At 35.7% G+C, this 23,255-nt stretch overlaps 1 protein-coding gene across 9 annotated transcripts in view; it reads left to right on the forward strand.

Annotated features, from left to right (window-relative positions):
- The window catches only part of FAM184A (family with sequence similarity 184 member A), a 117,523-nt gene that overhangs the window by 65,695 nt on the left and 28,573 nt on the right, over positions 1-23,255 (forward strand). For 7 of the 9 annotated variants that reach the window (XR_004284983.1, XM_032339677.1, XM_032339674.1 and 4 more), the window contains exons 7-10: positions 7,059-7,220; positions 9,980-10,101; positions 10,565-10,715; positions 19,848-19,889. Coding sequence is in view for 8 of the 9 variants with exons in the window: in XM_032339677.1 (XP_032195568.1) it covers positions 7,059-7,220; positions 9,980-10,101; positions 10,565-10,715; positions 19,848-19,889 (477 nt within the window). In the remaining variant the exon portion in view is untranslated. The remainder of the gene's footprint in view (positions 1-7,058; positions 7,221-9,979; positions 10,102-10,564; positions 10,716-19,847; positions 19,890-23,255) is intronic. The other 2 variants (XM_032339675.1, XM_032339681.1) reach the window with 1 other exon arrangement.

The raw sequence follows: 23,255 nt of genomic DNA on the forward strand, positions 1-23,255 counted from the left end.
AATATATTATTATCCCCAGGGGTACAGGTCTGTGAATCGCCCGGTTTACACACTTCACAGTACTCACCAAAGCACATACCCTCCCCAATGTCCATAACCCCATCCCCCTTCTCCCAACTCTCCTCCTCCCAGCAACCCTCAGTTTGTTTTGTGAGATTAAGAGTCACTTATGGTTTGTCTCCCTCCCAATCCCATCTTGTTTCATTCATTCTTCTCCTACCCCCTTAAGCCCCCATGTTGCATCACCACTTCCTCATATCAGGGAGATCATATGATAGTTGTCTTTCTCCGCTTGACTTATTTCGCAAAGCATGATACGCTTTAGTTCCATCCATGTTGTCGTAAGACTTTTATCTTTTTGACCCATCATTTACTAAAAACTGATGCTATGATGGTGGATTTCTTTATTTCTTTTTACATTCTGTCAAGTTTTACTTTGACTATTTAGAAGCTTTTTATATCCATACAAATATAAAACTCTTTAACTACTTAATGGATCATACCTTTTGTTTTAGTCTCTGTTGTTTGATACTGCATAACCAGCTTTCTTTTAGTTTGATATGACTGTTATATCTTTTTCCATCTACCAAACTTTCATTGTTCTGCAACCTTATGTTTACATGCACCTCTTCCCAAACACATATGGCTGCATTTTATCTAGTCTGAAGGTTTTGCTATTTATTTAAGAGAGAGCAAGTGAGGGGAGGAGCAGAGAGGGAGGAGAGGGACAGGAAGAGAATCTTCAGGAGACTCTGCACCAAGTGCACAGCACCTGAGATCATGACCTGAGTTGAAACCAAAAGTCAAACATCCAACCAGTTGAGCCACCCAGGTGCCCTTGAATTTTTTTCCTTTTAAATAGAGTTTATTCCATTTATATTTATTGGATAGAAAGTAGGTATATGGAAAAACATGAGGAAAGAATTAGGGGGTAATTCATAAAGATCAAAATGATTATTTTAGAAAAAATTAAAGAATGTATTATCTTCATAAAATGGATCTTAATACTCTTATAAATGATAAAACCAAAAATATAAGTAGGTCTACTGTGGATTTCAGTGATCAATTCGTGAAAGCCAGAGTCGTGTTAGGGTATTAAAGGAAGCTAATGAGTCTAAAATCTCAGATGGAGGAGAATCCTATTATCCCATCAAATGTTATTTGGGATCACCTTTGAGGACAGAATACTAGGCAGAATGATCAATAAATCTAACTATTGTGGTCTTTTTAAATGTTTTTTATAACATTTAAGTTGTAGATTTTCTTCTGGATGTAAGTTTTTTAAGCATATATATAGAGTTCAGTATTTGGTTAAAAATCATTTGGATTTATTTATTATAAAATGTTTTATCACCGTTAATTTACTGCCTGACACATGGTAAGAGGTCAGTATTTATAAATGAAATATTTTTTGAATGAGTAAAACTCATCCTTAAAAACTAAGTCAACTTCTATAAATAAGAGTGTTATTGGTTTTTCTATTGCTATGTAACAAATTACCACAAAACTTCGTGGCTTAACACAACACAGGTTTATTACCTCAAAGTCTTATGGGTCAGGAGTCCAGGTATAGGTTAGTTGGATCCTCTGCTCAGGATCTCACAAGGTTGAAGTCAAAGTGACAGCCACACTGCAGTCCCATGTGAGGCACAGGGTCCATTTTCAAGCTTGTCGGTTGTTTGTCAGAATTAATTAATTTGTGGTTGTATGACTGACACTTATTACTAAATTGGTCTCCAGAAAAGTTAGTAGTAGTTACATATCTTTTATGATTTAGGAAATGTTTGTTGACTGCATGGTATCTTCTAGGTGGTAGGGATACTTTGACAAAAGGTCAAGGAACTCATAGCTTCAAGTGGCTGTTATGACTGGTGATAAATATAGTGCATTTTTTAAATTCTAGGGGAGGAAGTGCTTCTCTACCATAAGCATTCAGAAAAGCTCCAGAGAATGTGATGTTAGAGAATTTTTAAATGTGGTATAAAAGGTGGCCTTTCAAAGGTAAATGGAAATTTGCAGATGTAGGAATGATGAAAGATAATATAGATACAAGGAATAGTGTAAGTATGATTATGTTGGCACTCACATTATAATGCCTTGGTGAACTGTAGAAGTTCAGTTCACCAGTCTCTCAACCCCAGAACTCCTTACTGGGCAGATAATTCTTCAGGGTGTTTAGTAGTATCCCTGGTCTCTACATTCTAGATACTAGTAGCGTGTGCCACAATGTTTCCCCTTCAGTTGTAACAAGGAAAAATGTCTCCAGACACTGTCCTTGGGGGCAGAATTGACCCTGGTTGAGAATTAGTGTACTTGACAATATGGCACTTGTCAAGAAATGTGGTAGAAAAGGAAGTTTAAGCTAAATTGTGACTGTGCCATAGCAAAGCTTCAGAATTTGTCCTAATGACAGAGTGCTAGCAACAGAGCAGCAACTGATACTCTCAGATGATCTCAGGAAAAGAATTCTGGTGGCAGTAGGAGAATGAGTTGTATGGGGAGGGGACTGGTCATTAGAGTTGGGTAGATGACTTAAGATGCTATTACCTTAGTCTGGGCAAGAGTTGATTAGCTTCTTGACTAGGAAAGCAAAACAGGGGAGTGGAGAAGATTATTCAAAAATAAAATTTACAGGACCTGATGTGATAAGTGGTAGAAAAAGACTCCAGTATCTGGCTCAGGTGTTTGGACAGGTAATTATGCCACTCTGGGAAGATGGGTATTACAGGAGGAAAGCTACATAAGAATGGCAAGCTATTGAATTGTTCAGACCTGAAGGGATTTGCGAGACATCTAGGCTGGAACTAAGTAGAGAGGCCAGGCTTAGAGCTAAAGATTAGGAAGTCACTGAAGCCGTTAACACAGAAGAGCTCACCAGAAGATTGCTGATAACAAAGAGGAGCACCAGTACTGAATTAACAGAGCCAGGGAAAGAGATGGAGAAGGAGAAATCAAAAGCATGAGAATGAGAATTGATGGATATGAGAACAACATGAAAACAGTTACTTTCAAGAGGTAGAAGTGCCTAGGGCCTCACAGAGTCACACAATGATTAGAAGCCAAAGTATGAGACCTGGAAAGGTCATGCAATCAAGGGTTCTCTGAGGACCTTCCTACAATGTCAGTGGAAAGGTGGGACAAAAGTTAGATTTAATAGGTTTAATCTGAATGCTCTTTTAGGACTATATATAAATGGAAGAAGAGAGAAAAATGAAGTTCTTCAACTTCATACCAGAGATGTTCAAGATGGGCTAAGATTGAAATGTCATATCAAATCATGAATATAAATATAAATAAAATAGGGAAATGCAAGTGATAAAGCTTAGGACTAGGAAGGCCTTTCAACACATGAAGGCAATGTTACAAATTAAAAACACAGTATATTTATACAGTGAAAGCTATAATTTTTGTATATCGAGATACACCATAAGTAAAATTATTAGAGAAGAAAAATTGGGGAGAGGTGAAATAAATGATTGTGGAGGATACTGAGTACCAGAAATTGAAGAAGACACAAAAAGATGGAAGACCGGGACGCCTGGGTGGCTCAGTTGGTTGAGCAGCTGCCTTCGGCTCAGGTCATGATCCCAGCGTCCTGGGATCGAGTCCCACATCGGGCTCCTTGCTCCGCAGGGAGCCTGCTTCTCCCTCTGACTCTGCCTTCCACTCTGTCTGCCTGTGCTCGCTCTCGCTCGCTCTCTGTCTGACAAATAAATAAATAAAATCTAAAAAAAAAAAAAAAAAAAAAAGATGGAAGACCATTCCATGCTCTTGGATCGGAAGAATAAACATTGTTAAAATGTTTATACTGCCTAGAGCAATTTATACTTTTAATGCCGTTCTGATCAAAATTCCACCGGTATTCTTCAAAGAGCTGGAGCAAATAATCCAAAAATTTCTATGGAATCAGAAGAGACCCCGAATCGCTAAGGAAATGTTGAAAAAGAAAAATAAAACTGGGGGCATCACGTTACCTGATTTCAAGCTTTATTACAAAGCTGTGATCACCAAGACAGCATGGTACTGGCATAAAAACAGACACATAGACCAGTGGAACAGAGTAGAGAGCCCAGATATGGACCCTCAACTCTGTGGTCAAATAATCTTTGACAAAACAGGAAAAAATATACAGTGGAAAAAAGACAGTCTCTTCAATAAATGGTGCTGGGAAAACTGGACAGCTATATGTAGGATGCTGAGTACAAATAAGTGGATGCTTGCTTGGTCTTGGGGCTTAAACTCATGTCTGTATTTGTAATTTATAAAAAAGTGACACAGGCACTGCAAGGAGATTGGATCAGAGAAGAGCATGCATGAATGAATATTCCAAGGAAGAGGTTTCTATATACTGTATTCCTTCAGTGTTAGGAGGAGTCAGAGGATTGATCTCTATATTCCTTCAGTGTTAGGAGGAGTCAGAGGATTGATCTCTATTGCAAGTGGCAGAAATCCCAGCTCAAACTAGCCTAAGGAAATTTATTGAATCATGTTGACTGGAAAAGTCAGGGGAAATGTTAGCATCAGGCATGACCAGATTCAGAACTGAAGTTGTTTACACTGGAACTCAGCTTCTCTTTTTCTCCAGTTGGATTTGTTCTTTGGAACAAAGAACAGTTTGGAAGTGTTGACTTCCTGTTTCAGTCATACATATTCTTGGTTATATGTGCAACTGGAAAAAGACCTTTTTAGGAACTCCTTTAAAAGTCTGGAGATCATTGTGTAAAGATGAACTTTTACCATGTGCCTGCCTCTGATCCAGTCCTCATGACCAACAGAATGAGATTACCAAACTGGTTTATGCTTCAAGGAAATGCCACTTTCATTCCTGGGTTTGTGTTGACATGGACCCATAGAGAAGAAAGGTAGATGATGCACATGGCAAAAAGAGATTTTGATATGACAACAGATGTGTTCCTTTACATATCCACTTTCATTATGTTTTAGAAAACAAAGTTTAATTGGTTGTGTTCGTTACTTATTATTTGCTTATCATGTTTAATTGTGCAGCATGTTAAAGTTTTTTTTCTTTTCTGTCTCTACTTAGTTTCTTGAGCAGACTTTCTTTTTTAATTCTTTGTGTAATAGCTTGAATACTGTTCTTTATAAGTTTTTTCTTGTATTCCATTTGTACATATAATCTTATTCATTTGAAAATTACCTGGATTTTTCTCCATGTTGATACATTTGGTCGTCCCCCCCTTACTGACTAGTGCCTGGTATTTGCATGTTGCTTTCTAATTAAAGAATCTTTTCCCATATATCCTTGAGTTTAAATGTTATAATAACTGTGAGGTAGGTGTCATTTTTCTTACTTTATAGTGGCAGACCAAGAACTTGAAACTTGATTTTTTGCCGAAGTTCAGTACTCTTTTTATTTTTTTTTAAGTATACCCCTAAGGTATACTTAAAACTCAAACTCAAACTCCAAGGGCTCAAACTCCAAGGGTCCACAGACTGAGCTAGCAGAGCCCCAGGTTCAATACTTCTTACCTCTGTTAAACCTTCCTTATAGTATTCATTCACCCGTGTGACACATTTATGGCAAGCCAGAGCAACATAAAAAGCAGGGAAGATACAAATAAGCTAGATAGACTAGAGAAAGGGGGCATAAATTCAGGGACAAAAAAAAATTCTAAGACATGGTAAATGAATATTAAATGTAAATATGCTATTACATTTTTTAAATTAGGGAAAAAAGATGTCTTTGTATAATATTTTAAATTTCTAGAATGACTCAAAGTAGTTGATCAACCTGATAGAACCACTTATAACCATGAAATAAATACTCCCAACATGTATCTAGAGAGGCACTAGGCCCAGAGGATTTTAATGGAGGACTTTATTAAAATTTTGAGAAACAGATAAATTTTAACTGAAAATATTTCTGAGCACAAAAAAAATGGACTCTTTCCAGCTCAGTGTATCAGGCTGGCATCCATTTAAAGATAGTAACAAGATAAAATGTTACCATCACCAGAATTGTTTAGTACATAAACATCTGCATAGAAAGGGGACAAGAAAGCGGTGGTCATTTGAGAGGAAGCTGAAAGAGAATGTTTGCAGTTTTCCATGTGATGCCTGTATTTACAATGAGAAATATTCAGGTGTTATTTTAAAATTAGAAGTTTTCATTTCTATAGGGTTTTGATAAATTTGGCTGTTTTATAAAAAGGAGATTTTTACTACATAGCACTTTCCTAGATAAAGTATTTCACACATTGGTTTTAGTTCTCATAACTTGAAGATATGAATCTGCCTAATCAACAAATTGTCATATTAGCTCCTAATTTCAAGAATGTATAAATTCAACTTTTTTTTTTCTTTTTAAAGATTTTTCATTTATTTGACAGAGAGACACACAGCAAGAGAGGGAACACAAGCAAGAGGAAGGGGAGAGGGAGAAGCAGGCTCCCCGCCGAGCAGGGAACCTGATGCAGGGCTAGATCCCAGGACCCTGGGATCATGACCTGAACCGAAGGCAGACACTTAATGTTGAGCCACCCAGGCGCCCCCTATAAATTCAACTCTTAACAATTTCATGAGGAAATTTTGTATGGAAATGAAGAAATCACAACTTATTGTAATGTGCATTTTGCAGCTCATCAATATTGACCTAAATCAGTCGCCTTTATAACCAGCAGGAAAACTGGGCTCAAATGAAGTATAAGTGATTCCATTTTAAAAAGCAGTTTTAAAAATATTTTTATCTAAAATAATATTTTTTCCTTTGTCTTTGATGTAATTTTGATCTTGTTCTAGTTTCTTTTTGTAGGGATTTGATTATTTGATGGAACTAGGAATTCTCTTTGTTAAAATGGGGGCTTGAGTCATCCATTTATTCACATGATTGTCATGAAAGAGGGAAATCATAAATATGGAGGTCTTTGATGGGGGGGGAACAGATGAAAGCTATCATATTATTTGAATGCTTCTTCCAAATTCATCAAAAAAGATCCATTCAGTAAAATTACCACTAAAGAAAAGACTAAGAAAACAAACGTGGCTGTTTTGCTGGTCTGTAACAGTGAAGTATATTAAAGTGCTGTATGTCCTTGCAGATTGGCCGTCTCCAAGATCTGGTGAGGAAAAGTGAACAAGGCCTTGGCTCGGCAGAAGGCCTCATTGCTAGTCTTCAGGACACCCAGGGGAGACTTCAGAATGAGCTTGACCTGACTAAAGGCAGGCTGAAGGAGACCAAAGATGCTCTGTTAAATGTTGAGGTAATTTTAGAATACTTACTGTAATCTAAACATCACCAATGTAAAAATATTTAGTTACTTTGCTTAAGGTTTATTGTAAATATCACCTTGTATGGAGTGTATTAGTTTCGCAGGACTTTGCTACCAAGTGTATTAGTTTTGCAGGGCTTTGTACTAAATCTAAGTGGCTTAAAACAATAGGAATTTACTTTCTCACAGACTGGAGGCTGAAAGTTCAAAATCAAGGGCCATTCTCCCTTTGAAACCTAAGAGGGCAGATCCTTCCTAGCCTTTTCCAGTCCCTGGTAGCCCCAGGTCTTGCGTGGCTCGTGGCACATTTCAGTTTCCTCCTCGGTGGTCAGTGGCTTTCTTCCTGGGTCTTCATGTCTTCATAGGAGGATATCCTTCCCATAGGACTAGGGGTTCACCCTATTCCAGTATGACCTCCTCTTAACTAATTATATCTTCACTGACCCTATTTCCAAATAAGTTCTGAGGTACAAGAGGTTAGGACTTCCATATATCTTTTTAGGATCACAATTCAACCTATTAAAGTTAAGATGCACAGTTCTTTTATTGGTAGGTGTTTGAACTCTCAGGTATAGCAACAAAGCAATTCTCTGTGACCTACAAATTTCCAAAGGCTCTGTGGTCTTCCATTCTCAGGGAGCAGAGCAAATATTTACATCGCCTCAGAAAATAGAGAAAAGCATCCCTTAGAACTAAGAAGATAGTATCCAGAGAGTTCTTACTCTTCCTTCAGAGAGGCATATGAGAGTGTGGGCCCTGAAGTCAGCTTGGTTGGGTGTGAATTCTCTTTTTTTTTTTTTTTTTTAAAGATTTTATTTATTTATTTGACAGAGATCACAAGTAGGAAGAGAGGCAGGCAGAGAGAGAGAGAGGAGGAAGCAGACTCCCTGCTGAGCAGAGAGCCCGATGGGGGACTCGATCCCAGGACCCTGAGATCATGACCTGAGCCAAAGGCAGCGGCTTAACCCACTGAGCCACCCAGGCGCCCTGGGTGTGAATTCTTGATCCACTGCTTAATGTATCACTGCCGATGAGTTACTTACCCTCAATTTACCCACCTGCAGGATGCAGGAGTGGCGGGGGGATAATAATACACTTCACACCATCATCATAAGAATTAAATGAGATAAACCATTTACAACACAGTGCTTAGTAAGATAGTAAACACTTAGGAGGTGTTGCCTCTTATTAATATTATTTCAAATTTAATTTTTTTAGCTTAGAATTGGAATCAGTTTCATTTCTTTAGAGTCCTTGCACATATTTACATTACTCTCCTATCAAGTAGTAGAACTCCATAAAAACTGTAAGCAAAACCTTAGCAACTGCTCATCTTTTGTTCTGCTGGGCAGTTTTCATCCAGAAAATGTAGGTGCTGCATCATGGCTTACCACAACTTTAGGAAGGCTCCTTAACAGGTGTTCTGCCTGGATAGGAGTTTTTCTTTCTCCTCCCCGCTGAGTTTCATTTGTGGGTGATATAACTGTACCTGCCATCAAGTGGATATTGGTCCCTGACTGTATGTCACCTTGTTGGTACCTTTGGGAGATCCAGACACGGGCAAGACAGTATCTGTCCTTTAAGACTTCTTAGGTCAGGTTTGGTAAACAAGGGGTAAGATGCTGATGACCATGATGGTAATATTGGTTTAACAGTTGCAAATCTGTAGTGTGGAGTTGATAGTTTCTGACATTACTAAAACCTTGCTGAGGCTGTTTCCTCAGTATACCCTCCATATCTTATGAGGATCCCAGGAGGTGATGGATATGGAAATACTTGAGGAAAAAAAAGAGCAAATTTTCTTTACCTCTTTTCTTACCCCACTAATGTCTAATAAGGTACTTTGCATTCAGTAAAAGAAATACTTTTCAAGAAATTCTACCCCATTTTATGCTGCCTGTGTTGGAAAAAGTAGTAGTTCCTAGAGGCAGAAAACTTAGTGAAAAGGACAGCTGGCTAAGATGGCCAGATCCAGTTTTCAGAATTTATGGCTTATAGTCAGGTCAGCAGTGTAGAATGGCAGTTTGAACAGACTTTCTTCTCTCCCAGTAATCTGGATATGCCCTTCAGCAATACTCCCAACACATGCTCTTAGTAAGTAGGTGATCCAGAAGGGGTCATTGTTACAACTGTTCCTCTTCTGGTATAGCCGAAGAGCAGCTCCACTGCTGGCAGGGACCGAAGGTTGCCATGTTGTCCAAACAGGTCACCTCTAGCCCTAGGCTCCAGAGAGCCACTTGATTTATGCTAATCTACAGGCATTTCATCTATATCGTACTATCAATTATTTTAATCATGTCAGTGAGGTATAGCTATAATGCTTCGGTTCTGAATAAATAGCAGACCTTTGTATATAAATTTGAGTGAATTTGAATAAGATATCTATCTATGTAATTTTTGTGTGTGTGTGTGTATGTGTGTATATATATATATATATATATATATATATGAAGATAATAGATACCCATGATATGGAAAGTTAAGATTATTAATTATGCTAGCTTTAAACTATTTAAAAGGATTTGTAAAATTAGAAGTCTTAATGAAACATAGCTTGCAAAAGGACATTTAAAATATAAAATATATGCCCTGTATTGTCCGAAAATCTCCAGTAATCATTGTAGATGACACTATCAATTATTATGATATAGGAATTTAAGTTATAATGCAAGCATTCTGCTTATTTGAAATAACCAGCAATGACTTTGCTTTTGAAGACTTGTTTTCACTGAAAAGTTTTTATTCTTCAGGGTGAGCTAGAACAAGAAAGGCAACAGCATGAAGAAACACTTGCTGCCATGAAAGAGGAAGAGAAGCACAGAGTGGACAGAATGGCCCATGACTTAGAAATAAAATGGACTGAAAACCTTAGGTACTTTTTGTACTCTGTAATGTAATCTTATCAATACAGATGTGCAAAAATGTTTTTCTGTTATATGGTATGTGTTGTCTTATCATTAAAATCATAGTGACAGCATTTTTAATGAATTTTTTTCCTGATTAGATGCAGAGAAATGGTTATTTTCTTTTTCTGCTTCAATACTTTTTCTGATTCTATTTTCTTTACAAAATACTAACCTCAAGTCAGAAGATTTATTTGTTTTAATACCTGTTCTGCCATTAATAACTGATGAACAAATGATCTTAGGTAAGTTAAAATCTTACAGTCCTTACCTTACAGTCCTATAAGCCTGACCAAAAAAATAATCAACTTTCATTCTGAGTTGACTTTTTAGGAGAATCAGTTGAATACTTAAAAAACCCGTGAATAACTATACGATAGCTACTAAGAGGAATAATTCTCTTTAAAAATAAAGGCATTCCTTTTATTTTAGACAGGAGTGTTCTAAACTTCGTGAAGAGTTAAGACTTCAACATGAAGAGGATAAAAAGTCAGCCATGTCTCAACTTTTGCAGTTAAAGGAGCGAGAGAAAAATGCAGCCCGAGATTCATGGCAGAAGAAAGTAGAAGATCTCTTAAACCAGGTAATAAATAGTCTTTACATTCTGAAGGTTCATTTTCCTTGACATTCTGTAGCCAGGAAAACATTATAAAACATTGTGTGTTAATTCACTGTATTATGTTATTTTTCATAGGGCAAATTTTAAATTTTAAAAATGTATAAAATCAAGGAGGTATATTCATTAACTTGCAAAAACATTGTACTAAATAATGTTCATATGCAGTCCTAAATTCTGAGAAGAATTTATAGGTTTTTGGTTTAATATTTCAACTGAACACATTATAGAGATTTTTAAATAGAAAAGTTACCCATATTTTGAAAGTATAAAAGCCATTAGCTATCACTTGGGCCCCAGAAGGTAAAATTTATTAAATGCATCCTGATTGTCTAAAGCCATACTAGAAGTGAGCAATTTACTTCTTTCTCAGCAAAAGGGTGTTGCCTGTTACACTTCACAATGTTTATCAAAACAAAAGGTAGTGATATTTCTAAGTCTGTCTTACGTCCTAAATCTGTCTTCTTACGTCAGGTTCACTTATGTCCATGTTCACTATAATTAAAAGAATTTTCACTCATTTACACAACTTCTAAATTTTGAGTTCTTAGCACTTTTCTGCAAAGCCCGTTATTAAATAAGACTGACTGCATGAGTCACTAGTTGATAAGCAAGTGCAGAACTTGGACAAGAAGCAGCTCTGTAATTTAGTGTGAGAAATCTACTATTATCTTTCTATTTGTGATCATGATGAATTTCAAAATAAACAGGATAGGCTTTCTGTAAGATAACTTATTACAGAGGGTACATATATGCAGTATCTTTCAAGAGTACTTGGGGCCTGCCGATTTGTGTCTGGCCTTTCATAATAGTTAATGTTACCCTGAAAAGAAAGTATATATACGTGAATTTTTGAAATCTTTGAAATTCAGACAAAAGTAAAAAGAAAACCACTCTCACTAGAAGTTGGGCACCAGATTCACATTGATTATTGGTTACCTTCTGTATACTTATTTTACATTCTTATTCAGAGACCTAAAAGGACATATTTTCTTGGGGTAGAGAGGTCCTACTCTACTATGATGTTCTATACTTAAAAAGATTAGTTCAGTTGTATGATAAAGATGAAAAACACCCCTGAAAGTCTGCCTTGTTTTTTAATCACATAGTATTGACATAGACATTTTTTGGCTGAACTTGGCACTCTAAAGAGGACCTACAAATTCTCCCACTTATTTTCTATTAAATTATTTCATTCCTCATGTAATCTCTCTTAAAATAAATTGTCAGATTTCATCCATGCTTCTCTGATATTTTTTCTTTTTTTTTTAGTATCTGTTTGCATTGATTATTCCTGAGAGAACATAATGTTTTGCTTATTATTTTAGTTCTTGTCGTAAAGTAATTTATTACATAATAGTTCCAATTTTGCCAACTTTACAGAAATAATTTTTGATCAATTTTCAAAGCAGATTAACTGTACATATAAGTATAACCAGGAATTGTCTCCAAAGATGAAGCTATTCTGTTCTGCTCTATGCCATCAGTCCCATTTCCAAAATGACAACAACTTCCCCTCTCCCCACTTTGAAAACCCAGGAGACTTACACATTCCCATAGATAAACTGGCAAATAGCTGTTACACCTCAGGATCTTCTGTACCTGAAGAAAATTAGGAAAACTGTTGAACAAATGATTCCACACTGAAGTGAAAGTGGGCATTATGTGATCAAAGTTGCACTCTTTCTAAGTATGTCAGAAGACATAAACTTCCAGCAGGACTAACAGTCTTTTTAATGGAACATTGTTATGGACAAAAAACCCCTCCATCCTTCTTGGCCCTTTGGATCTTGTTTTCTTGATATTGTGGATGGATTCCTAGAGCCAGTGTGCTGTACCTGCTCTCCTACTTTCTACTTGCCTGACTCCTGAGTCCTGGTCCTCATGCTGTCTACCCCCAGCTCCAAGCCCCACAACCATCTCATTCTATTTACTGCTACTACTGGCCTCATTCATCTCCTTGTTCCTAGCACTGCCAGCACTCCTCTGCCCTTAGAGAAAACAGATCTACCTTGGACTTTGGGACATTTAAGGAGTAAGAGTGGAGAACAAAATTGGAACAGCCAGGCTTTAGGCAGAAATCTGTATTGTGAAAAGTATCAGAGGATCTGTGTTTTCACACATTTTAACTATTTCTGACTAAACTGAACACGTCTATTTTTGTGCTTTGGTTTACTTGTATTTCATTCTGCTTAGAGCAAAGAAGAAATAATTTATCTTTCATGTGACCTTAATCTCTTGAAAGTTAAATTTGATTTAAACTTCCCTATCAAGAAATGGGCAAAGAAAGGCACAACAGTTTCATTTTTCTTCAAACAGATGTTCTTTATTTTATCAAAATTTCCCAAAGCTGTTATTTTTATTCTGTGCTCTGATCAGAGTCTAACTTCATATTTTTAGTTTTCTTTAAATGTTTCATTGTGTTCTTTTTTTCTGTCTAATGACTACCCCTTAGTCCAAAACTAGGTACACTTCCTGGGCTAACCAGTATATCTTTGAATTCCTTTAGAGCAAAAGAACTACATTTTTACTCTTCAACTCTGTCTAAAGAAAAGCAAGTATACAGAGTGCTCTGTGATTATATTTTCTGTTTATGATCCTAAAATATCATATATTCCTTTATTTCACCTTTTTCAAGGCAAATTTTATTTTGGGTCTGGTCTGATGATTTAATATTCTAATTCCCGCATTCAGAGCAGTGGACTGAGCAATTTGGGAGACATACAACATTCACATATAGAACTGTGGGACTCTGGAGTTTGGGTCTGACTCCTCATTTTGAACTTTGAGGCCCCAAAGGTTATTTAGCTGGTTAGCCACTGTGTATGTATGTAACACAGTTTTTAGCCTCCACATTATTTGCAATCTGATAGGATTTTACCTGCAGTAAAAATCCCTCTGCATGAGTGACCATAAATGGTCTGGACAGTTTGTACTCTAGGAGCAGTGAAGTGCTGGCTCTGGCTCCGGCCAGCTCACATAGCCCTGATTGTGTGCAGGCTTTCTCAGCTCCATATTCTGGGACATGTTGGTGGCCAGAAGTCATGATGGTGGGAGTATTTACACCACAGTACCAGTACTTGTTGCACAACAGGGCTTTATTTTTCAGAGAGCTATTACGTACTTACCAATATACCACTGGGTGGGAGTATAGAGTAGAGAAAGAGTGACACAGCCAATGTGATTGGGAAAAATTTTATTAAAGAGGTCAACTTCAGTGTGACTTTCAAATAGGGTAAAGGATGAACATAAATGTTCTCATTCATTTGACATTTATTGAATATATTCATAATCCAGGCATTATGAGGAATACAGAAAAATGAGGTGAGGCAGTTGGGGAGATGGGTCATTGTGAAAAATTTTTGCTTCTAATCATAGGAGTTGAGAGTTCACTCAGTAAGGTTATGGATAGGAGACTAACATGTTGAAATTTTTATTTTAGTTTAGTTTAGTTTTATCACAGCTTAATATGGCTGTGATATTGAAGTGAGGTTGAAATGGAGACATCTCAGTTAAATAATCCAAAGTGTCTGAACAGAACTCTTGAATATACATCATGCACCCAACCATCACCCCTCAACCTAAGCTAGACTGCTCCTCCTAGACACTGCGCTCCGTCTTCTGCTCAGCCTTCTCTCTGTCACAACGTGCAGCTGGTCCATCAGCACTTCCTGCTGCTCTGCCTTCAAAGTACACCCAGGATCTGCCCATTTCCAGCACTTCCTCGACTATCACCCTATCCAAGCTACTTGCAGTTCTCTCCCACGCTGCAGATGGAACTTGTATTTGGTCATCCTGCTTCTTCTCTTGCCCACCTTCATATTGTTTCTCAACCAGCCAGAGTGATGCCCTTAAAATATTAAGTTGAATCATGTTACTCTCCTGCTTCAAACCTTTTACATTTAGGTTATAATCCACACTTTTATATACTAAGTATATATCTGTTCTGCAAAATACTGTAGGCAACAGTTTGTGCTTTCAGAGGTAGTAAGACCCAGAACACACCTGAAAAAGACCTACAAACATTAAGATACCATTGTAGTAACAAATCAATTTAGCATATTCCTAATTTTAAATGACAAAATACTAAAAAAAAGCATTGGGGATATGAAAGAGTTCACTGGGTATATGATTATAAAGTTATTTTAAAAAATCTCTGAGAAAAGCTTTAGGAATTATCTAACATATGCAACATGGGGGGTTAAGGGGGTAGAAGAATGAATGAAACAAGATGGGATTGGGAGGGAGACAAACCATAAGTGACTCTTAATCTCACAAAACAAACTGAGGGTTGCTGGGGGGAGGGGGTTTGGGAGAGGGGGGTGGTGTTATGGACATTGGGGAGGGTATGTGCTATGGTGAGTGCTGTGAAGTGTGTAAACCTGGCGATTCACAGACCTGTACCCCTGGGGATAAAAATACATTATATGTTTATAAAAAATTAAAAAAAAGAATTATCTAACATATTAGTTTGTCTTCACCTTAATTTCATTTATTATATACCTGTTATTACTACTTTAGTTTAAATATTGAACAATTATTCATGAATTTTTTTGTCTTTAGGAGAATTATTTAAATTGTGATTTTTCACTTCTAAAACTTAGGTTTGTTGGTTACTTTTCTGTAGATATTAGGAAACCTTGTAATTAATACTTTAAAAAGACTACATAATTCGCTTTAAGAAATTACCATATTATAGGGGCACCTGGGTGGCTCAGTTGTTAAGCGGTTATCTTTAGCTCAGGTCATGATCCCAAAGTACTGGGATCAAGCCCCACATCGGGCTCCTTGCTCAGTGGGAAGCCTGCTTCTCCCTCTCTCACTCCCACTCCTCTCTTGCTGTGTCTGTCTCTTTCAAATAAATAAAATCTTTTTAAAAATTGCCATTATATATTAAATTGAATTTTAGAACATTTTATTAAACTTTAACATATTTTACCTTAATTGCAGTATAAGATCAGTATAATATTATTTCAAGGAAATTAAACATTTGATAAATGACATTTCTTATGTTAGTAATGAGAATTTTATTTTGTTGACATTTGATGGCATTTGACATTTGTCAAAAATTTAGTGCTTCCGATTTGACATGTAGTGTGCTAAACCCATAATGGAGTCATGACGATCTCTGCCTTTTCATTGCTTATAATCTAGAAAGGAAGGCAAATAGAAATAATAGTTTGACACATTAACTCATTACAACTGTGGTACACAGCGTGTGTACCCTGGGGACCAAACACAGTATGAGAATTTGGGAAAGGTTTCTTTGACTGCGGGATCCTTTACCTAGGACCTGAAAGAGAAGCAGGAGTCAGGCCAAGAGAGGAGATAACATTCTGAGCAGAAGGGGATATATGTGCAAGGCCTTCAGGCAGCCCCCAAATACCTTTGCTTAGAAAGCAGAGAGCCAGGAGGTTGGGGAGATTGGATAACTTGGGGATTTGCTGGGACTTGGTCTACAGAGCAGTGAGGAGCTATTGAAAGCTTTTAATCAGGAGTGTGAAATATCCAAATGTTACAATTTCAGAACTCTGGTTACACTATGGAGAATAGACTATTCTGGGACAAGTTAGGTGCATTCAATGCATATTTTTCCCTCTAGGCAATCTTTGTTCAGATTAATATTTCTGGACAAATATTTAGTATATTTGGTATACTCATTCGTTCATTTCTCTGGGGATACATTTCTAAGTGTTAGAATCTATTGGCCTTGTCTACAGAATTTCTACATAATACCGATGTATGTATTTTTTCTAAATAACTTTTTTTCTTTTTAACTGAACTTTTTTCTTTGCTGCTTCTGTTACTATGGGGGAGAGGAAAAGTAAGGTAGGGAGCAGCAAAACCTAAATAAAAGTTCGTATCATACATGTAGTCTTGAAATAAGCCTTTATTGACCTATTTACTTTTTGCCACATACCATTAGGCACTTTGGATACAAACTCTGAATAAGACATAGTCTTTGTTCTCCAAAAGCTGGTAATTCAATGGATTTCAATATGTATATACTGATATGTTTACAAATTGCAAACACGTAAAACTTTGTGCTATTTTCTAAATGAATAAACTCAAGTTTAGAACAGTGAGATGACTCCTAAGAGCATGGTTTCTTCCAAACAAAGCTCTAAATTTCTAATTAAGTGCAGCAACTTTTTTAGTTAGCTTTCTCAATTATGTGAAAGTCTGATTATATTCATCCTTCAAGAAAAGTCCTGAAACACATTCAGTAAGCCTTCTATGTTGAGGTATCTGAGCACTGTCAGTTGAAGGGGATGTGCAGAGGCCCTTTTCACTCATCTTGGAAACTGACTAGTTTAAGATGTTTTGAAACAAATTGACTATTCTAGAGCGCATCGGTTTTTACTAACATGGATCGTGCTCATATAGAATGCATGCCAAGTAGTATTTTTGCATACAGATTTTTAGTTCAGCAAGTATTCTTTCAATTTAGGGGATCCCATCTAGAGTTGTGGCATACATACCATCCAAATGTTAGTGACTTCCAAAGTTAAATCTCCAGCCTTGATATCTTCACCTGAACTCAGAATCACATGGCAGGTTAACAGGCATCTCAAATTCCGCATGTCTGACTCAAATACTGATTCCTACTCACCATCCCCCAACCCATCATCTTCACTTCTTGGCACTGCTCGTTTTACCAAAACAAAAACTGAAGAATCATCCTTGATATCTCTCTTTCCTTTCTCTCTCATGTTATCCTTCAGTCCTGTTTATTCCGCCTCCAGAACACCCCAGCTTCATCTGCTTCCATCGCCCATAGTAAACAGTAGGCCAAGCCACCATTTTCATAGTCTCCCTTCACTTTTCTTCAGAGCACTCAAAGTAATCTTTTATGACTAATCAGATCTTGCCGTTCCCCTCCTTAAAATGCTCTCAAGATACTTCATTGAATTAGGCTTTTTGTTTTCATGGACCTATAAGACCATAAGCCATCTGGCCCCTGCAAAAATCACCCATCTCATGTCATCCTTACAAACCTTCCCCCCCCAACACACACACACACACACACACACACACACACATCCACTCACTCCCAGCTCACTTCTACCTCAAGGTCTTTGTGCTCGCGAATCCTTTTGCCTGGTTACACTTTACCCAGGATCATAGGATCATCACATTTCATGGCTGGCTTTTTCACTGATTCCAAGTTGAAATGTCACTCCTTCCTACAGACGTTTTCTTATGATTAACCCAGTATCACTTCTAGTCATTTTTCTATCAAAGCAATCTTTTTTTCCATCATAGTTTTTATCAACTATTTCTTTATTTTTTAATTGTTTTTTGTATATTTGTTTTATTGTCTTATTCAACTCTCTATATCACTCTGTATCTACTTAAGATATTTCCTGCAATTTAGTAGTACTCCAATAAAGATCTTCCTAAATGAAAAAAATCTTACTTCATTTATATATTAACCAATAAGGGTCATGACCCCATAGTGCTAGTGCATTTCCCCACTGGCACAGCCAGGTCTGTGATGTGACTCACCCCAGGTCACCACTCAAGGACTGTTTCTTTTGGTTTAGCTATTTCCATAGCTTGTAACAGTGAGTTAATGGAGGCAGTGCCCCTGTGAGTTTAGATTCCAAGTGTTTTAATATACTTCTGTTGTTTTAAATCTAAGATCAAGAATTCCTAAGGGAAGACCTGTCATGCCACTTTATGATCTGTCATATTAGCCTCGTTTTTATTAGTTAGCTCAGGAATCCTAAGTAACACACATATTTTTGTCTGATGATACCTTACTTAAAGAGTGAAAAATAAAATCTGCCTCATAAGTAAATGCCATACATTTTAAATTAACTTCTAGTACAAGGACATCAGTTCTGAGAAATACAAAGAGGTAAAACAAAAACAAAAAAACACAACTAAAAATCCCTTAGGTTTTCATACATTTTGTAAAGTCTGGAGAAGTGTTTTATTAGTATATAAAGAATATTAAGTATGAGAAAGTAAATAGAATTAATACAACTAATATATATAAAAGAAAAAGTGTATGTGTATATATAAAATGTACATTATGCATTACATAATTTTATGTAGTATGTATGAGAAACTTTAAATTGAGAACCTATAGAATAACCAGGTAGAAATTAATCTTTTCTCTCAAATTATTTTTATAACTCTAGTATACTAAATCTTAAGTTACATCTTGTATTAGTCTAAATTATTAGTAAAAAATTATTTACCAGATAACAAGTTTTAGTTTCTAATACACCAAGGAATAATCACATTATGAAAAAAGGATTACTTTCTGTCTGAAAGTTTGATTAATGCCCAAAGCAAAAACTATTTCACAGGAACTTTTCTACTTAAATTACTAATATAGCTTTAAAATACTATTTTCTATTTTTGGGAAGCCAAAAAAAAATGAGGCAATTAAAAGTGAAATCACATTTTCCCCCATATTTGGGGAAAGAGAGGGTGTGGGTTTTTCCAGTTGTTTTATATCACTCAAAATTGCAATGAACTTCTGAAAAATAAACCCAGAACATAAACAATTTTGCCGAATATATCCTAGAAAATAGGATTATAGAGGCATCTCTTCTTTCTTTCCCCCAAGCATAAAATCAGAGTATTATTAAATATTCATATATTTTTAATGATTAAATATTTGGCCTCCAAATTATGCAGACAATAAAGTTAGTGTTTGAGTTCTCATCTGCTCATTTCTCTTGAGAAATCTATCATGAGCATTCTATACCAGTACTGAGGATAAAGCTTTAGATTTCTGGGAGCAACTTAGAACAGTAATATTTCTTCTAGATCCTTCAATACCATTGTCTTTTCAGCTGAACTCTGATTTATATGCACTGGTCTTCAGTATTTTGCATAGGTAAGTCTGCCATCCCACAAACATCAGCTACTGTTTTAAGGGACTACAGATAATTTAGATTGTGTGTCTTGTTTTTTTTATTTTGTCTAATTCCTTTCTCAGAACTGTTTTCAATTTATTTTTTCTTGAGCATATTATAAATAATGTCCTGTGTTTTACTCTCCCTTTTATATCCCTCTTTCTTTCACTTAGTTGATTTCTGAATGTTTTCCCTTTATTCCTTTGATTTTTTTTCTTCCTAGCGGCACTCTCTGGGTGAAGCTTTGCATAAATCTATCAACAATGTAAGTGAGCGGCACTTACAATTTGTACACAAGGGCATGTTGCACTTTTGATTTTGCATAAATATCATCACCGCTTTAAAGCTTTAACTTATGATATAAAAAATACACTTCTGCATTCAGTAAGTCATGTTTTGTATATGGGTTACAAAAGCTTTCAGCCATTCGTTTGTGTATGTGCATACATCTACCACATTGTATTAATGAGTATATTTTTATTACAGAGCCAAGCAAGATTTTACCTCTCATGAATAAAAATTCATTATTTAAAGTTTACTTTAAAAATATTTTTGAAAACTATAAACTAGTTGACTGTTGTAACAATGCAAATAAATGTACGTTTGCTTTTCTTTTGTTGAACTATTTTTTTAAGAAAGTAGTATCAAACAGGTGTTAGTTGAGAAGGTTCATGTGATTTCCCAACATAATTTACATTTTGATGTTGTAATTATTAAGAGATTTAAGTGAAATGAAGCAAATCCCTTTTCTATGAATTGGCAAAGCTATTGTTCTTAAATATGTAGAAATTAAACTTCAAAGTAATATTCCAATGTAAACACACATTTAAAATCTTCATATGTAATATGAAGAGAAAAAAAATGAGATTTATTTTTACCATACCCAAAGTTGTTCTTTAAAAATAACAGAGCTGAACATCCTTGAATATTTTTCTTGATATCCAAGGGCAGAGATCTGCAGACATTCTCTGTAAAGGGCCAGATGGTACTTACTTTTGGCGGTGTGGGCCACACAGTTTCTCTGGCAGCTACTGACTCTGCTGTGGTAGGATGAAAGTGGCCGTAGACAATATGCAAGTGAATCTGGGTGGCCATGTTCCAGTAGCACTTTATTTATAAAAACAGACTACAGTTTGCCAACTCCTGTCTTAAGAGAATCAAAGCTTGAGTTGGGAGATGTTCTGTGAAATTTTGATACTTCTGGAGTGAAACTATTTTGTCATACCTTTCTAAATTCTTTCTACTATATAGAAAACATTTTGTCTACTTTTAATATTAAACCTTTGTTTTCTGTGTAAAAAATAATTAGAAATACATGAACAAAGGGGTACCTGGCTGGCTCCATTGGTGGGACATGGGATTCCTGATCTTGAGGTTGTGAGTTCGAGGCCCACATTGGGTGGAGAGATTACTTAAAAATAAAATCTTTATTAAAAATAAAATAAAAAAATAAATACATGAATACATTTAACACCATTAAAAAATATATTTAAAAAATATGCAACAAAGATATTTCAGTGTTGGTGAAATAAGGCTACATTTAGAAACTCACATATTTAAAAAAAGAAATTCACATATAGTAACAATTTGGGCATGATCACTATATTAAACCAGAACCACTGTATATAAACCATATGTACTAATTGGAGTAGGAGTAAGAATCTATAAATAAGGTTATTATCAGAATTAACTGTATTTCAGAATACTTGTGACAACATAGTTACATTTTCTTAAATAGTTATAAGTGAGTAGTTATAAATGAAAAAACTACCTTAAATTGAAGTTAAATGTTAGTAACTAGAATGGGAACACCTTGATTCATCTCTTACAAAAAACGTAAAAGGGATTGGTGACACAATGAAATTCCCATTAATTAATTTCCTTTTGTAACATAGTCACTGAGGATCAGTTCTTCCACTCTGTCATCATCCAAACAAAATACCATCTTGTCAGTGCTGTTGAGCAGGGTGAGCATCTCCCCACTCCTTCCACACATTCTTTCCCAGCCTTCCATGCAAGTTTTCTGTTACAGACTGTCTTGTTCTAAAAAACAAGTGGTTATGGATACCCTTGTCCTTTATAAAAGCTTTCTAATTTTTTTCAACAAAGAATGAAGGGGTGAGTGGGAACATATTACCAAAATAGCTTAAGGACATTAAGTAGGCATTGTTGTGGTTCTTAATTGATAAACTCACTTCATAGGTTTTCTTAGAAAAATACCAAGAAATTATGAACAATTCAGAATTTTCTCAGAATGGCCATAATTACCCTACACTTAAATTTATTTTCTTAGCTAGACTTTTTAAAAATAGCAAATTAGTGGTTCAAAAGGGGGAAAAAGGAATTAAAATATTCAGGGACCTTCAAACATTTTACGTGAACATTTATCTAAGTTTTTGACATAGTAATAAATTATCTTTACTGTCCTCCAAGCCTCTGTTAGCAGTTTTTAATGTTGCCCTATATATTTGAAAGTATTGAACTGAATATCATATGGTTAGACTTTCTAAGAATTTGCATTGACCTTTCTTGTAAAAAATGATAAATATTTTGACTTAACATAATTCCATGTCCCATGTTGACATCCTATCAGATCCGGTAACTCAGATTTGATTCTATTTTGAGGGTGTTTTTTCATGCACCGCTGTGAAGAGACAGAATCCTCGTGAAACTGACTGTAGGAAATAAGTAAAGCTTTCCTTTCTCTACAAAAATGTACCCATATTAATATCCATATTAATTTTCATGTTTTTGAAAATTTTACAGCACTATTTTCAAAAAGACATCAGTGTTTTAAATGGTAGAGATCAGAGTGGCAATTACTTTTGGCCTTTAAAATTATTTACAAAGTACCTCATATCTGTCAATCAGTAGAATATGTTATAAAATGTATATTAAACACCTGTGGTATGAATTTTTAACAGGGGACTAAAATTCTTTTTTGAAAAAAGGATTCTTCTGGTTTATTTAAAACCAACAAAATAAAAAGCATTAACATTTAAAATTAGAACAAATGTGTAGAAACTAATACATATACTACGTACTTTGAACATATAATTTGAACAACAATTTTCATTTAGTCAACAAATCCCTTTCTATAATTTTGTAATAAAAGTACTGACCAAGGGGCGCCTGGGTGGCTCAGTGGGTTAAAGGCTCTGCCTTCAGCTCAGGTCATGATCTCAGGGTCCTGGGATCAAGCCTCGCATCGGGCTCTCTGCTCTGCGGGGAGCCTGCTTCTTCTGTCTCTCTGCCTGCCTCTCTGCCTACTTGTGATCTCTGTCAAATAAATAAATAAAATCTTAAAAAAAAAAAAGTACTGAACAAGATTGCCCAAACTATTTGACACATAGTCTATTTTTGTTTTCTTTTATTTTGAATTAATGAAGTTGTATATTAATATGTATTTCCATAAAATATACTAAATTCAGCTGCTTAAATTACAGCTATAAAACAGGAGTTCATTTTACATTGCTTTGCTCATTATTTCTGTTTTAAAGTGCCATGTAATTTTCATGTTGAATAAAGGCTGACAATTTAATGCAGTGCTACTAATTTATTTATAAAATCAACAAAGAAGTTTTGATGCTGTATTGCATGATAAAGGCTTTCTGCATATAATTCATGTAAT

Source organism: Mustela erminea, chromosome 4, assembly GCF_009829155.1.
Source record: "Mustela erminea isolate mMusErm1 chromosome 4, mMusErm1.Pri, whole genome shotgun sequence".
Classification (NCBI taxonomy): domain Eukaryota; kingdom Metazoa; phylum Chordata; class Mammalia; order Carnivora; family Mustelidae; genus Mustela; species Mustela erminea.